This window comes from Nycticebus coucang, chromosome 3, assembly GCF_027406575.1.
Source record: "Nycticebus coucang isolate mNycCou1 chromosome 3, mNycCou1.pri, whole genome shotgun sequence".
Classification (NCBI taxonomy): domain Eukaryota; kingdom Metazoa; phylum Chordata; class Mammalia; order Primates; family Lorisidae; genus Nycticebus; species Nycticebus coucang.
Window position 1 is genome coordinate 131,029,234 of NC_069782.1, and position 15,605 is coordinate 131,044,838.

General features: G+C 46.6%; 1 protein-coding gene across 2 annotated transcripts in view; it reads right to left on the minus strand.

Moving 5' to 3' along the window:
- Positions 1–512: 512 nt before the first annotated feature.
- ARMH3 (armadillo like helical domain containing 3) overlaps positions 513–15,605 on the minus strand; it is a 242,132-nt gene continuing 227,039 nt past the window's right edge. Inside the window, exons 25-26 of one of the 2 annotated variants that reach the window (XM_053583043.1) lie at positions 5,099–5,215; positions 513–3,186 (exon numbers count right to left, since the gene is read on the minus strand). In XM_053583043.1, coding sequence (XP_053439018.1) covers positions 3,094–3,186; positions 5,099–5,215 — 210 coding nt within the window. In that variant the 3' untranslated portion in view covers positions 513–3,093. Of the gene's footprint in view, positions 3,187–5,098; positions 5,216–6,606; positions 6,807–7,503; positions 7,641–15,605 lie in introns of those variants that run through there. The other variant, XM_053583044.1, reaches the window with a different exon arrangement.

A 15,605-nucleotide genomic window follows, 5' to 3' on the forward strand; every position in this document is an offset into this window, starting at 1 on the left:
TACACCTGAGCTGGCAGGTTCAAATCCAGCCCCGGTCTGCCAAACAACAATGACGGCTGCAACCAAAAAATAGCCGTGTGGTTGTGGCGGGTGCCTGTAGTCCCAGCTACTTGGGAGGTGGAGGCAGGAGAATCGCTTGAGCCCAGGAATTAAGAGGCTGCTGTGAGGTGTGATGCCATGGCACTCTACCCAGGGTGACAGCTTGAGGCTCTGTCTCCAAAAAGAAAAAAGAAAAAAAAAAGAATACAGAGTAGGAAAGAAATGCCCCTTATAAAGCCCCTCAAGATCAGCTCCTTTTCTGAAGGCAGGGGCTAGTGCAGAGTTGGGCTCCCTTCAGTACTCATTGCCCCTCAGCAATGAGTACTGAACAACTGAATTCCATGTGCCTCATCCTCCCAGGTTGCTTCCTAGGTTCCTGACCCAAGAGCCCTCCACCTGCCATGAGGGTGGGGGGAGGATCACGTCTGGTGGGTCTGGAAGAGTTGAGATCAAAAGTTTTAACTAAAATGACTCAAGTACATTTAATTTCTTCATTGGCTTTAATTTCCAACCACTTGATTCAATCAACACAGCAGGAATTCCAGCATAAGACAAGGACAAGCAGCTGAAGGTAGGACTGCTTTAGGAGCAATGCCCTGCTCCTGGCTTTCTCCTGGCTCTACAGAAGCCTCCATACACCTGGTGTAGAGGCTGGACATAGACAGAGGCAGCTTTCCATGTTTGGTTTCTAGGAGAAATGGGACTCCTATTTAGAGTTCTTGGTATAGGTGTACGTGAAGAAATGCTGCCAGCCAGGGGGCTCACGCCTATAATCCTAGCATTCTGGGAGGCCGAAGCGGGTGGATTGCTTGAGCTCAAGACCAACCTAAGCAAGAAAGAGACCTTGGTTCTAAAAAAATAAAAAAATAGCCAAGCATTATGGCAGACCCCTGTAGTCTCAGCTACTCAGCAGGCTGAGACTATTGAATCGCTTGAGCCCAGGAGTTTGAGGTTGCTGTGAGCTATGATGCCATAGGACTCTACCCAGGGCAACAAAGTGAAACTCTGAGTGGTGCCTGTGGCTCAAGTAGTAGGGCACCGGCCCCATATGCCAAGGGTGGTGGGTTCAAGCCCAGCCCCAGCCAAAAACTGCAACAACAACAACAAACAAAAAAACAAAAACAAAGTGAAACTCTGTCTCAAATGGAGGGCAAGTAGTCTCTTCTTAGTGCTCATCCCCTGGACCTGCCACTGTTCACCTTAAAGGAAAGGCTGGCAGGAATCCAGAAGTAGCCATGCTGAGTTTGGAGATAAGGGAACTCTCTTTTCCATCCTTCCACCCTGAGGGTAAGGGAGGCTACAATTTTGTGAACCCAGCTGGCCTCTACTAGGCCAGGAGACTTAGAGAAGAGTCTATAAGGACAGATAGGGGATTCCTAGACAGATGGGACCAGCACTTGGGAGATTACCTTATCTCTATCTTTGAGAAATGTGTCTGGGAAACAGAAATTAATAATGATAAAAAAGACACTAAAGACTGTCCCACACAAATTAATTTTTAATAACTTCGACTTGCCATCAGCTCCAAATCCAATTGCCCTGGGGTTTATCACAATGGAAAACACTAAATGCCCCAGGCTGAGCTATCCATCTAGGGATCAGAAATGACCCAGCCTGTGATCTCTTAAGAAACTATAGCCATACATGGCAGCCTGTGAGTGGATTCTCTGGAACTAGTGCTTATCGGCTCAATGTTGGAGCCAAAACTCTGATTCCCAGGGAAGGAAGGCATCTAAAAGAGATACAAGGTTAAATGGATAGTGGCCAGGAAGGTCGCAAACCTGCTTTCACTGCTGGCTTCCTGTACTCACTCCCAGATTCTTCCCGTGCTGCTTGCTCTCCACCATCCTGAGGGCTTCAGAAAGTGCTTTAGAGAAAGGGAGGATTTCAAAGTAGCAGCTATTTCAAGGGAAGCCACAGGGTAAGGAAAGCCTAGGTGGTCCAATAGAAGCTTTCCAAAGGAGGAATCATAGGCCAACTTCCCAGAGGGCAGAAGATTTACCTGTGCTCCCACCCAGAATGTCACAATGCTCACCTGGCCTCTTTCAGAAGGAGGGCACCCAGTCCCCAGCAGGTTCTCTCCCTCCCAAGCACCAGACCACAGCAGGAATAGAATCTTCCCCGAGGAAATTCTCAGGGAGGCTGGATGTAAACAGCAGCAGGGTGAGGGGGTGGAACATGTGGAGGGGAGCTCAGCAGAGGCAGGAAAGGCTCTGAGGAGGGGTTGGCAGGGACACAGAGAAGCTGCTGGAAAGGGAACCAGCAAAACAGGTACCTTAAGGGCTCCAGAAAACCTGTCAATGTTTATTTCACACACACCCTAAAGACAGTTTAAACCAGAATAAAAGTGAAAAGCTAAGGTTGTGATCCTATTGTGCTGATGAGTCAATGGGTTAAAAGAAGGCAAAAGCTAATAGATACTCCCAGTACCAAAACTAAAATCCAGAAAGTGGTGGCTGGACAGCAGAGCACTGGGCAGATTCTAATCTCCAGTTTCCCAGAGGAGTCAACTCTGAATTTGGAAAACAGAAAAAAACGATACCCCATTCCTACTCTGCCCTAAGCCCTAAGAGTCCTAATGACTGGACAGAGTACCAGTGGGGCACACGGCACAGATTTCAAGCCTAGTACAGCCCCAGGCCCAAAAGAAGCAGGATGAGGCTGAGAGTTGATCCATTTTCAGAAGCCAAGGAGAGCTAATGACCTTCAAGGTGTTAGTGTCACCTTGGAGCTTGCCTCATCAGTTCCTAAAAATTAGTCAGTAGCTACAATTTATGATCTCAATTGGAAATGTGAAAGGCTATCCAGGGAGTTAACCCTGGAAGTCCCCACATTCCTGGAGGCCTCTCCTTGTGCCTACCCATTCTTCCCCAAATACAATCATCCCTGGCTTGCCCTGGCTACCCAAGCTCCACTGAAGCATGGCCTTCACGAAGAGAGAAGAGAACTCGGTATCTGTGTTTCTCTCCAACCTTGGGGCAGCTCCCTCTCCCCTTGATCCCCCAGGAGCCTCATGGTTAAGGGCAGTCAGTGGCTGCTCAGGTAGGCGTGGCCTCAGGAGATAGTGGAGAACTCCTTGAGCAGGACTTCCTGGCTGAGTGTGTGGAAGGCCAGGTTTCTTCGAACATTGGTGCTAATGGATCGAACCTGGGAAAGGGTAGAACAGGGAGGGTGGGCACAGTAGGGGAAAAAACAGAGGAGACATTTGGTTAAAAAAACGGTAGAGGGCAGTGCCTGAGGCACAGGACCTACATGGAGCACTATAAAATTTCTTTCTTAGGAAATGAACCCTTAATAGCTATTATTCCTGCAGACAAATGAGCAAACAGTTCTTCTTTTTTTTTTTTTTTGAGACAGAGCCTCAAGCTGTTGCCCTGGGTAGAGTGCTGTGACATCACAGCTCACAGCAACCTCAAACTCCTGGGCTCAAGCGAGTCTCCTGTCTCCGCCTCCCAAGTAGCTGGGACCACAGGCGCCCGCCACAACGCCCGGCTGTTTTTTGCTTGCAGCCATCATTGTTGTTTGGTGGGCCCGGGCTGGATTCGAACCCGCCAGCTCAGGTGTACATGGCTGGCGCCTTAGCCGCTTGAGCCACAGGCGCCAAGCCAAAAGCAAACGGTTCTTAACAGCAGGGAAGAAAAGCAGGGGGGCTGAGAGACAGAAACTAGAAGTGAGAAGAGCATCTGGGCTCCTGGGGAGTAGAAGCAGGTACAGACAGGAAAGGAGGGCTGAGACTGGCCTTCTGGTCTGGTCAGTGGTCTAATGAAGGACCAGAAACTGGGTGAGAAGATTCATTCTTCAGGGCCCCATCCCTTTAGATGTTGCTTCAAGGGTCAGGCATTTTGGCTTACTCCCCTAATACCAGCCCTGTGGGACCCTGAGGCTGCTGGATTACTTGAGCTCAGGAGTTTGAAACCAGCCTGAGCAAGAATGAGACCCCTTCTCTACTAAAAATAGAAAAAAAATCTGGGTGTTGTGGCAGCCACCTGTAGCTCTAGTTACTCAGGAGGCTGAGGCAGGAAGACTACTTTAGTTTGCTGTTGCTGTGATGCTCAGCTATGATGTCATGGCATTCTACCCAGGATGTACTAGTCTCCTCACTTTCCCTTTGGATTTATTTTGTTTTTGGGGTTGAAAGGAATATTTAGAGATGCAGCTCTTGTCTGGCATAGATGGCAGGGGTATGATCCAAGGAAGCCAATGATCAGGACAAGGTGATGCAACTAGTTGAGTCTCAAGTTTGGGAGCAGGACATAAGCTTCACTCTTTCCTTATCAAGGATTCCTGCCCATTTGAGAGTAGAGTTTGGGGTATATATATCCTTGTTGTCTTCCCCACTGCTTGCTTCACATGTTCTTTACTCACAGACTGGCTGGGTGCCAGTGGCTCATGCCTATAATGCTAGTACTCTGGAAGGCCCAGGCAAGTGGATTGCTTGAACTCATGGGTTCAAAACCAGCCTGAGCAAGAGTAGGACCTTGTTTCTACTAAAAATACTGATTAGGAGATGCTGACTAGGAGGGGAAGTAGGAGGCAGAGCAAGTGCTCACTAATTCAAGGTGGCTGGGGGTAAGGGCTGTAGGAGGGAGAGTGGAAATAGGAGTTGGGGTAGGAAATGAAGACTGGAGAACCAGATTGGAAGATCACTCAGACCAGTAGTAGGAATTTGGGAAGAAGTAATTCTTCAAGGAGGAAAAGAGTCAATTACTCTCATTATTTAATAGTTGCCTTGAGGATAGGATGAGGAACAATAAGCCAGAGCTGCCACTGGGTAAACATGTCAAGCCCCAGGCCCAGATGGAGCTGTGCCCGGGCTGTCTCTGTGGCTGAAGAACAGAGGTGGGCAATGCTACCTCAGGAGTATCTTCTTGTCCTGTCTGGTCTGGATTGCGTTAGGACAGAAGTTGTGTTTCTTTAATGATAAAACTGATACACTGTTTATCAGTGTATCAGTCTTTGGCAAACTGCAGTCCTTCCCTTGAAGTTCTACACAGTACAAGCCAATGGCTGGGAAAGGACCCCTAAGAGACATAGGCAGAGACAGGGGCGAGGCACTCACCAACTCTTTGAAGAAGGCAGCTTCCTTGTGTTGCTCTGAGTAGCGCTCATATTGGTCTAGGCCATCCTGCAGCTTCAGTGTGAGTGTGTCATAGTTGGCTCTCACCACCTCTAGCACCTGAGGATGTCAAGGGCCAAGTAGGAATTAGGCCATGCAAATCACAGGTCACTTAGCCCCATACTGCTGACCTCTTGGGTTGGGTTCAGTTAAGACAGCACCAAAGAAGCTTGCTCACTAGGGAGCCATGGCAGCCTCAGAGGCGGGGATTGCGGGTGCCCCGGCTGTTCTGGCACCCGCAAGGTGAGCCACGGCTGCCTCGGGCCCATGGGTAACCCCAGGACCCTGGCTGAAGGGCAGCTGGCCGTGGCGCAGCTGGCCGTGGCCCGTAGCGACGATGCAGCGGCCCACAGTCCCGGTGCTGCCAGCCCGGGAGCTGATCCAGCCGTCGGTGAGCGAGCTGTCCTGGGCAGTGCAGACCAACATCCTGTGCACTGTGTGCAGCTGCGGCAAGATCTTGCCCAACAGCCTGGCGCTCAACATGCACCTGGTCAAGAGCCACCGCCTGCAGGACAGCATAGTAAATCCAACAATAAGAAAAGATTTGAAAACCGTGCCGAAATTCTGTTGCCCAATTGAAAGATGCCCCAGAGGCCCTGACAGACCATTTTCTCAAATTTCTCTCGTAAAATAGCACTTTATGAAAATGCATGCTGAGAAGAACCATAAAAGTAGTAAGTGCAGCAACTCATATGGCACCGAGTGGGACTTGAAGAGGCACACGGAGGACTGTGGCAAGACGTTCCAATGCATGTGTTACTGTCCCTACCCACATCTACCGAACTCGCCATGAGATCACGGCAGAACATAGGGACCCACCCAGTAAGAAAAGGGAAATGGAAAACTGCCTGCAAAATCAGAAGTTGTCCAATAAGACCATTGAATCACTGAGCAACCAATCAATCCCTAAATCAGACACTCAAGAGCTAGAGGCTTCAGAAATAAAACTAGTAGCTCCATTTGAAGATTCTTGTGGCTTGACTGCAAGGAAGCATACGCTTACAGCACCTCCAAGATATCCTCAAAAGTTGCTTTTACCAAAGCGCAAAGTGGCTTTGGTTAAACTACCTGTGATGCAGTTTTCTCCTGTGCCTGTCTTTGTGCCTACAGCCGACTCCTTGGCCCAGCCTGTGGTGTTAAGTGTTGATCAGGGCTCTGCGACAGGGGCTGTGCACTTAGTGCCCTTGTCAGTAGGAACCCTGATCCTCAGCCTAGATTCAGAGGCTTACTCTCTTAAGGAGAGTCTACCTCTTTCCAAAATTGAGACAGTTAGTACAGGTGTTCAAGTGAACTTGGGTAAAAGTCCATCAAGAATTGGGGAACACATGTCAAAAGAACAGCATTTCTTCAATCAATGTACAAACAGATCTGTCTTATGCCTCACAAAACGTTATACCTTCTATGCAGTGGGCTAGCCCTGATTCCTCTGTGTCATCTTGTTCCCAGACTGACTTGTCTTTTGATTCTCAAGTATCTCTTCCCATTAGTGTTCACACTCAGACATTTTTGCCCAGCTCTAAGGTAACTTCATCCTTTGCTGCTCAGACTGATGCATTTATAGACACTTGTTTCCAGTCAGGTGGGGTCTCCAGAGAAACTCAAACCAGTGGGATGCAGAGTCCGACAGATGACCACATACAGATGGACCAAGCTGGAACGTGCGGAGACATTTTTGAGGGTGTTCATTCATTGTACAGTATTGCTACAGACAATATTATAAGCAGCACATTAGCAGAGACTGTAATCCACAGTTTGTTGCCTCAGAATGACCCTAAGACTTTAAATCAAGATGTTGAGAAATCTGCACTAATTATAAACTTCAGTGCACAGAATAGTATGCTTCCTTCACTGAATATGACAGATAATCAGACCCAAGGACCCCCATGGATCTATTAAGTGATTTAGAAACATCTTGTCAAGTAACCTGCCTGGTCAGACATTGGATAATCGTAGGCTTTTGTCTGATATGCATCCTGGATCTGACATCCAGCTCCCATCTGGCCCAGTTCAGAATCCTGGAATAGATTTTGACATCAAAGAGTTCTTTTCAGCCTCAAATATCCAGACTCAAACTGAAGAGAGTGAACTTAGCACCATAAACACTGAACCAGTCTGGAATCTCTGGACATAGAGACCCAAACTGACTTCTTACTTGCAGACACCTCTGCTCTGTCCTATAGATGTAGGGGAAATTCCAGCTTCTTAGGCCTTGAGATGTTTGACACACAGACACAGACTTAAACTTCTTTTTAGACAGTAGCCCTCATCTGCCTCCAGCTTTTCCATGAGTACTGACTCATCGGACACCGAGACCCAAACTGAAGGAATTTGCACTGCTAAAAACATACCCACTCTGGAAAGTAAGGTTCAGTTGAACAGCACAGAGACACAGACCATGAGTTCTGGTTTTGAAACACTGGGGAGCTTGTTCTTCACCAGCAATGAGCCTCAAACAGATGGATGACTTTCTTCTGGCTGATTTGGCCTGGAACACGATGGAATCTCAGTTCAGCTCTGTAGAAACCCAGACTTGTGCCGAACTACACAGTCTCCAACTTCTAAAAGTGGAGTCCATGTATGGGGTGGCACTGACCATTTCCTTTGGATTTGGAAAACAGGGAATGGGGACAACGGTATTAATACTGTTGAATGTAGTTGAAAATGCCGTTGCTTAGGTTCTTTGCAGTTCTTTGCCTTTTGTACTTGTAAACATGAAATTGGTGTGTAAATGTTGAGTATATTATAAAAGGTAAGATGTTGATCTCAAAAAAAAAAAAAAAAAAAAAAAAAAGAAGAAGAAGATTGCTCACTATCCCCTATGGGAGCAATTCCTCAGGTTTCTGGGACCACTTCCTAACTTTTTCATTCCCTGCCTTTCCTGACCAGTCTAACTTCGCCACCAAGGCTGTTTACTCTAGGTATGGTAAAAGAGCATGAGAAGAGGTAATGGAACAGTGTCTGAGTTCACCAGTATCCCTGATCCCATAAATGCACTTTCAGCCCTATCCTAAAGCTTTCTCTGGCCAGGCTGTCATAGTTTGCCAATGTCTCCTTTCTCCCTTTCTGGGAACCACATTTCTTCAGTCTTGGGATATTCCTCAGCACCATCTGCCACTTCTTTTCATCTCTCAGTGCCAGCTCAGTCTTCCTATCTCGTGCCTGGATTGAACTTTTGGGAATTCTAGACTTGGGGTGTAGGGAACACTTTCAAGACTAAGCCAGAGCTTTTGTTCTATGAAAGGGTGTCTTTCCCACAATACCTCTCTGACTTTCTATGGGAGGAGGATTCAGACTTCCACTGATTCTAGGAATCTTAGATATCTGTAGTTACAGAAGTAAGGGGCTATTATAGCCATGTCTGATGTGACTTTACCTCATAAGACCATAAATTAAAGACAAGAACAGTCAACGGGAGAGGTACTACATCAAGTCAGAAGAAGCAAGCTAGGAAGAAAGGAGAGAGCAAAAGAGAGAATGACTGCACTCTCTGGTAATCTGAGTGAAGCTAATCTGCTTTGGAGGAAGCCTATAACATCATGGAGGGAGCTTAAGGGGAAATAAGTGAGCGATAAGGGACCCTCAGTTCTAACAGAAGGTTGTAAGAGGGGTGACAGAGAAAGTAAATAAGCCAGACTCAGGACAGGTCAAAGGGATTGAGGATAGACTCCTGAGGAGCGCCAAAGTACCTCTTGATTGTTCCTTGCACCAGTACAAATTTATGCCAGGGCAAGCTTCACTTGGTAGAAAATATTCTGCCTGCCAAGAATTCCTGAGGAGAGTGAAGAGCTAAAGAGCATGGGAAGGCTTGTGTTGTTAAGAGAGAGCTGCTGAGTTTGGATTTGGAGGGAAAGAACAGTCAGGGCAAAGGTTAGGCCCAGCTTTCTTTCCTGTGGACATTCAGCTCCACAAGATCATTGTGCTTGGCTATGTCCCATAGATCCCAGTATAGGCTAGTTCCATTCCTGCTTCTCATTCCATTTGTCAGCTCTGTTAGCAGGAAGCCTGGTACCCAGCAATGGCAGTCACCCACAAAGTAATCCTCTCATGTATGTGGGCTGCCCTTGTGGCTGGAGAATCTACAGCCAAGGTCCTGGCCCAGACACAGGCAAAATTCCTCCAAGATACAACCAGGAAAAATAGAATAATACATGTTCTCCTAAGCCCTGAAATCAGAGTTGCCTTAGCAATGCCTATGACCCAGCAACCTGGGCTTAGCCTTACCTGAGGGGTGTCAGGTCCATGCAAAAGGCAATTCTGAGGAAAAGGTGTAGCATATCAATAGATGGCCATACCTTTTTTTTTTTTTTTTTTGAAACAGTCTCACTATGTCACCCTCAGTAGAGTGCTATGGCATCATAGCTCACAGCAACCACAAACTCTTAGGCTTAAGTGATTCTCTTGCCTCAGCTTCCCAAGTAGCTAGGACTACAGGTACCTGCCACAATGCCCAGCTATTTTTTTTGTTGCAGTTGTCATTGTTGTTTAGCAGATTGGGGCTGGGTTCAAACCCATGAGCCCTGGTGTATGTGGCCAGCGCCCTAACCACTGAGCTACAGGCACCGAGCTAGATGGCCATATCTCTTGACTACATTCTGAGAGCCTCAGGCCTCAAGTAAGCCTGCCTTACTTGATCACCTGGGCTTTCTCTTCTTGCCAAGGCAGAATGGAAGATCTAAGGTCTCCCTTAGAACAGGGAATTTTTTTTCATTTCCTAGTAAAGCTGGCTTTTGCCTATATAGCCTACTATAGTTTGTTGCAGGTAGATGACAGTAGAGAAGGCCTGTAAGCTACTAGCTCCTTGAAGAGAAACTCAGGCTTGTCTGGACTCAGGTACTACATGATCTTAGCTCTCCTCTTGTCCAGACACTGACTATTGCCACCTCCTCTTTCCCTGGCTCTTTCTTGTGGGCTTACTTACTTTCTTAACTGAGTAAAGCTAATTAATGACAATTAAGGTTATGGGGGGGGGAGGAAAAGCAGAAAGAGGGACGGAGGGAGAGGGGTGGGGCCTTGGTGTGTGTCACACTTTATGGGGGCAAGACATGATTGCAAGAGTGACTTTACCTAACAATTGTAATCAGTGTAACCTGGCTTATTGTACCCTCAATGAATCCCCAACAATAAAAAAAAAAAACAAAAAACTAAGCAAAGTTGCCTGTCAGTTCATTCAGTCTTCACTGTCTCCTGCTCTCGTCACTTCTCTTTTACTCCCAGGGGAAGAGATTCTAAAGTCAAGTCTAGGCCCCAGTCCATCTAGGATTTCAGAGCACTAGGGATACTTTTCTTGCCTGGGACTTTGCTTTCTATAGCTTGAAACTTTAGGAATGTGTCCTAATCAAGCCCCAACATTGGCGTGGGATATTGCAAAGGCAGCATGTACGCAGGGAGCAATTTATCAGAGCCCCTATAGCCTAATGGCCTTAGGCTTTACTATGATTTGAACCTTTGGTATCTGACTTCCTTGCAACTCCAAAGACCCCTCCCAGGGTGAGATCCTTTTTCAATCCATTAGTTAACAGTCTATAGTTAAGCACAAGCTTTCTTTCAGTAGCTGTTGGGCTTGTGGGCTTCCTGGAATCACATCCACAACTTCAGTTTAAGGTAGCTTCAAATCACCTACAAGTCACATACTCTCTCTCTAAGGATTCCTTATGCCTCTACCTGTGACCTTCAGTAGACAGAAGACTGAGTCCTGGTAAGAGCCTGATAGAAAGATAACTGAATTGCTATAGGACTTTGGACCATTTACCTAACCTCTTTTGTCTCAGCCCTTCTCTCTAGAAAATATACTTGAATTCTCCTTTTTATTTATTTATTTTTTGAGACAGAGTCTCCCTATGTCACCCTCGGTAGAGTGCCGTGGTGTCACAGCTCACAGCAACTTCAAACTCTTGGGCTTAAGTCTCTTGCCTCAGCCTCCCAAGTAACTGGGACTAGAGACGCCTGCCACAATGCCTGGCTATTTTTTCGTTGCAGTTGCCATTGTTGTTTAGCAGGGCCAGGCTGGGCTTGAACCTATGAGCCTCGGTGTATGTGGCCGGCGCCCCTACCCACTGAGCTACAGGCACCTCCAAATTTGCCTTTTTATTTATTTATTTATTTATTTGAGACAGAGTCTCAAACTATCACCCTGGGTAGAGTGCCGTGGTGTCACAGCTCACAGCAACCTCAAACTCTTGGGCTTAAGCGATTCTCTTGCAGACTCCATCTCTGAAAATAGTTGGACACTGTAGCAGGTGCCTGTAGTCCCAGCTACTCAAGAGGCTAAGGCAAGAGAATCGTTAAGCCTTGGCTTGGCGCCTGTGGCTCAAGCGGCTAAGGCGCCAGCCACATACACCTGAGCTGGCGGGTTCAAATCCAGCCTGGGCCCGCCAAACAACAATGACGGCTGCAACCAAAATATAGCCAGGCGTTGTGGCAGGTGCCTGTGGTCTCAGCTACTTGGGAGGCGGAGGCAGGAGAATCGCTTGAGCCCAAGAGTTGGAGGTTGCTGTGAGCTGTGAAGCCATGGCACTCTACCCAGGGCAACAGCTTGAGGCTCTGTCTCAAAAAAAAAAAAGAGAATCGTTGAGCCCAAAACTTTGAGGTTGCTGTGAACTATGACACTATGGAACTCTATGGGGGTGACTCTGTCTCAAAACAAAACAAAAAAAACCACTCTGCCTCAACTCAGACAAGGGAAAAACAAACTGGGTAAAGGTGGGGGAGATCTACATACCTGCCCCTGAGGTCTCTGGAGGAAAATGACTGAGAAGACAAAAAAGCCATTAAGAACACAGACCTGAATTTTAGTTCTAGATCTACCACTAATTACCTACATAATTTTTTTTTTTTTTTTTTGTGGAGACAGAGTTTCACTTTATTGCCCTCGGTAGAGTGCCGTGGCGTCACACAGCTCACAGCAACCTCTAACTCCTGGGCTTATGCTATTCTCCTGCCTCAGCCTCCCGAGTAGCTGGGACTATAGGTACCTGCCACAACGCCCGGCTATTTTTTTTGTTGCAGTTTGGCCGGGGCTGGGTCTGAACCCGCCACCCTCGGTATATGGGGCCGGCGCCCTGCTCACTGAGCCACTAATTTTATACAAGTTTCTTCATCTCTTTGAGCTTCAGTTTTCATATTTTTAAAATGGGGTAATACTATCTACATCATAAGACTGATGTGGGGATGAAATGACATGAGGAATAGTCTATAATGATTAAAAATTTTATAATTAAGGCCTCCTTCTGATGACAGGGGTATTTGGAAGTTCTAGTTGTTGCCAGATAGTTCTCCTACCCAAGAGCTAAGGCCTTGTATATCTTCATAGCCCACGGTAGATTCTGGTAAGAGGAAATCTTATTCCCTATTCAATGTGAAATGTGAAAGCAAACCTCTCCAAATGAACTCATTGTTCTCAGTGTAACTGGCAATGCATCAACCAGAAGTCAGAGAATGCCCAGTACAACTTTGGTAATGCAAGGGGATATAGGTTATGCTAAAGAAAACCTGAACAGGGCCAGGCACGGTGGCTCATGCCTCTAATCCTGGCACTCTGGGAGGCTGAGGCAGGTGGATTGCTTGAGCTTATGAGTTTAGACCAGCCTGAGTAAGAGCAAGACAATGTCTCTACTAAAAACAGAAAAACTAGCCAGGTGTTGTGGCAGTTGCCTGTAGTCCCAGCTACTGGAGAGGCTGAGGCAAGAGAATCACTTGAGCTGAAGAGTTTGAAATTGCTGTGAGCCATAACACCATGGTACTCTACCCAGGGCAACAGAGTGAGACTCTGTCACAAAAAAAAAAAAAAAGAAAGAAAGGAAGAGCAAAGAGGCCCATGGAGGCTTAGCTTTGTTTAACACAGGTTGTGAGGCGCTTGGCTACATCAGATTTAGGATCTCTTCAATGACTAGATAAGATCCTGGTGCAAGAGGTTAATTCAAATTCACTGATAAAGTTTCAGATACATACAAACCTTAGCATGGAATGTGCAGTAGCCGGTGCCCTATTTTTTTTTAATTTTTTAATTTTTTTGTAGAGACAGTCTCACTTTACCGCCCTCGGTAGAGTGCCATGACATCACAGGACTCACAGCAACCTCCAGCTCCTGGGCTTCTGCGATTCTCCTGCCTCAGCCTTCTGAGCAGCTGGGACTACGCCACAACGCCCGGCTAATTTTTTGTTGTAGTTTGTCTGAGGCTGGGTTTGAACCCGCCACCCTCGGTAAATGGGGCCGGCGCCCTACTCACTGAGCCACAGGCGCTGCCCTATTTTTTTTTTTTTTTTTAAAGCAGGGACTTTGAATTTTATTTTGTTTAAAGAAAGGATCTTACTCTGTCACCCAGGCTGAAATACTGTAGTGTGATCACAGCTCACTGCACCCTAAAAATCTTGGTTTCAGCATCCCACCTAGCTGGGACTATATGTGCATACCATCATACCTGGCTAATTTTTTTTTTCCTGCAGAGACAGGGTCTCACTATGTTGCCCAGGCTAGTCTTGAATTCCTGGCTTCAAATGATCCTCTTGCCTCAGCCTCCCAAAGAGTTAGGATTACAGGTGTGAGCTACTGTGTTTATCCTTATTTTCTAATTTAATTTGATTTTGGAGTGAGAGTCTCCTTTGCTCAGACTGATCTCAAATTCCTGGGTCCAAGCAATCTTCACATCTCAACCTCTCGAGTAGTTGGGACTATAGGCACACACCACTGTGCCCAGTATATTTTCTTACAACATTGTGAAGATTAGTGATAATATATAAAATAAGTATAAAAATATAAATGATAGAATCTAGCAAATAGAAGGTACTAAAAGAATGAAGGCTATTGAGATGAAAACAAAGGGGAAAAATTGAAATAGAAAGTATTAGATATCTTCAAATAAGATGAAACAGCTGGTTAAATGGTAGCCAGAAGGGGCGGCGCCTGTGGCTCAGCGGGTAGGGCGCCGGCCCCATATGCCGAGGGTGGCGGGTTCAAACCCAGCCCCGGCCAAACTGCAACAAAAAAATAGCCGGGCGTTGTGGCGGGCGCCTGTAGTCCCAGCTGCTCGGGAGACTGAGGCAAGAGAATCGCCTAAGCCCAAGGATTTGGAGGTTGCTGTGAGCTGTGTGATGCCACGGCACTCTACCGAGGGTGATAAGGTGAGACTCTGTCTCTACAAAAAAAAAAAATGGTAGCCAGAAGGACTTGGGAGTTATCCGTAGCATTTGAGGACAGTGACATGTAAGGCAACCACACCTCTTTTTACCAAAGTGTTACCATAGAAACAGAGCCATAGAAATAATAATTCTGGAAAGAACCTTTAAAATCACCTACTTTGTTCATGGCCCTCATTTCACAGATGAAGAAACAGATGTCTAGAAAGACTGCAATTGCCCAAAGCTACAAAACTAGTATTAGATACTAGAATTTTCTGACTCCTAATCCAATGCCCTTCCTATATTATTAGCAGGCTGGTCTAACCTGAGACATATTCTTCTTTTTTTTTTTTGTTTTGAGACAGAGTCTCACTTTGTTGCCCTTAGTAGAGTGCCATGGTGTCACAGCTCACAGCAACCTTGGGCTCAAGCAATTCTCTTGCCTCAGCCTCCCAAGTAGCTGGGACTACAGGCACCTGTCACAATGCTTTTTTAAGAGATGGGATCTCACTCTAGCTCAGGCTGGTCTCAAACCCATGAGCTCAGGCCATCCACCCACGTTAGCCTCCCAGAGTGTTGGGATTAAGGGCATGAGTCACCATGCCCGGCCTCTGAGACATGTTTTTCAGAGGATAAACTTGGTCTTTAGAGACCAAAGATTCAATGAATTCAAACTCTCTCCTCCTAAGAAGTAGGATGCATGTTCTGTGAGAGCTGGGAAAGAAACCTGGTAAAGGCCTGATTTTGAGCATTAATGACTTCCAATAGCCTCTGACCTCCAGGTCTTGCCAATTTCCACAATTAGCAATTGAAAAACCATGCTCAAACTTGTTTTATAGTTGGTATACACCACCACCCAACTTTACAGACCATTCCAAACTCATCAGTGAAATCTGATTTTGGCCGCTACTTTGCTCAATACTCTTTTCAAGGTCTTGTATCTTTAATTGGGTGTTTTAGGCACTAGCCATCCTCTGGTCTTTAAACTTGGGGAGCAGTGTTAAAAGGGATCAATAAATCTACGATGAATGCTCATACATCATGGCCAAGCTTCCATTCTCTCATCTGAGACTATAATCATCTTGTTGGTGACGCCCGTAGCTCAGCTGGCAAGGGCACCAGCCACATACACCTAGGGTGGTGGGTCTGAACCCAGCCCAGGTCTGCTAAGCAACAATGACAACTGCAACCAAAAAAAATATATAAATATATAGCCAGGTGTTGTGGCGGGCACCTGTAGTCCCAGCTACTTGGGAGGCTGAGGCAAGAGAATTGCTTAAGCCCAAGAGTTGGAGGTTGCTGTGATCTGTGATGCCACAGCGCTCTACCCAGGGTG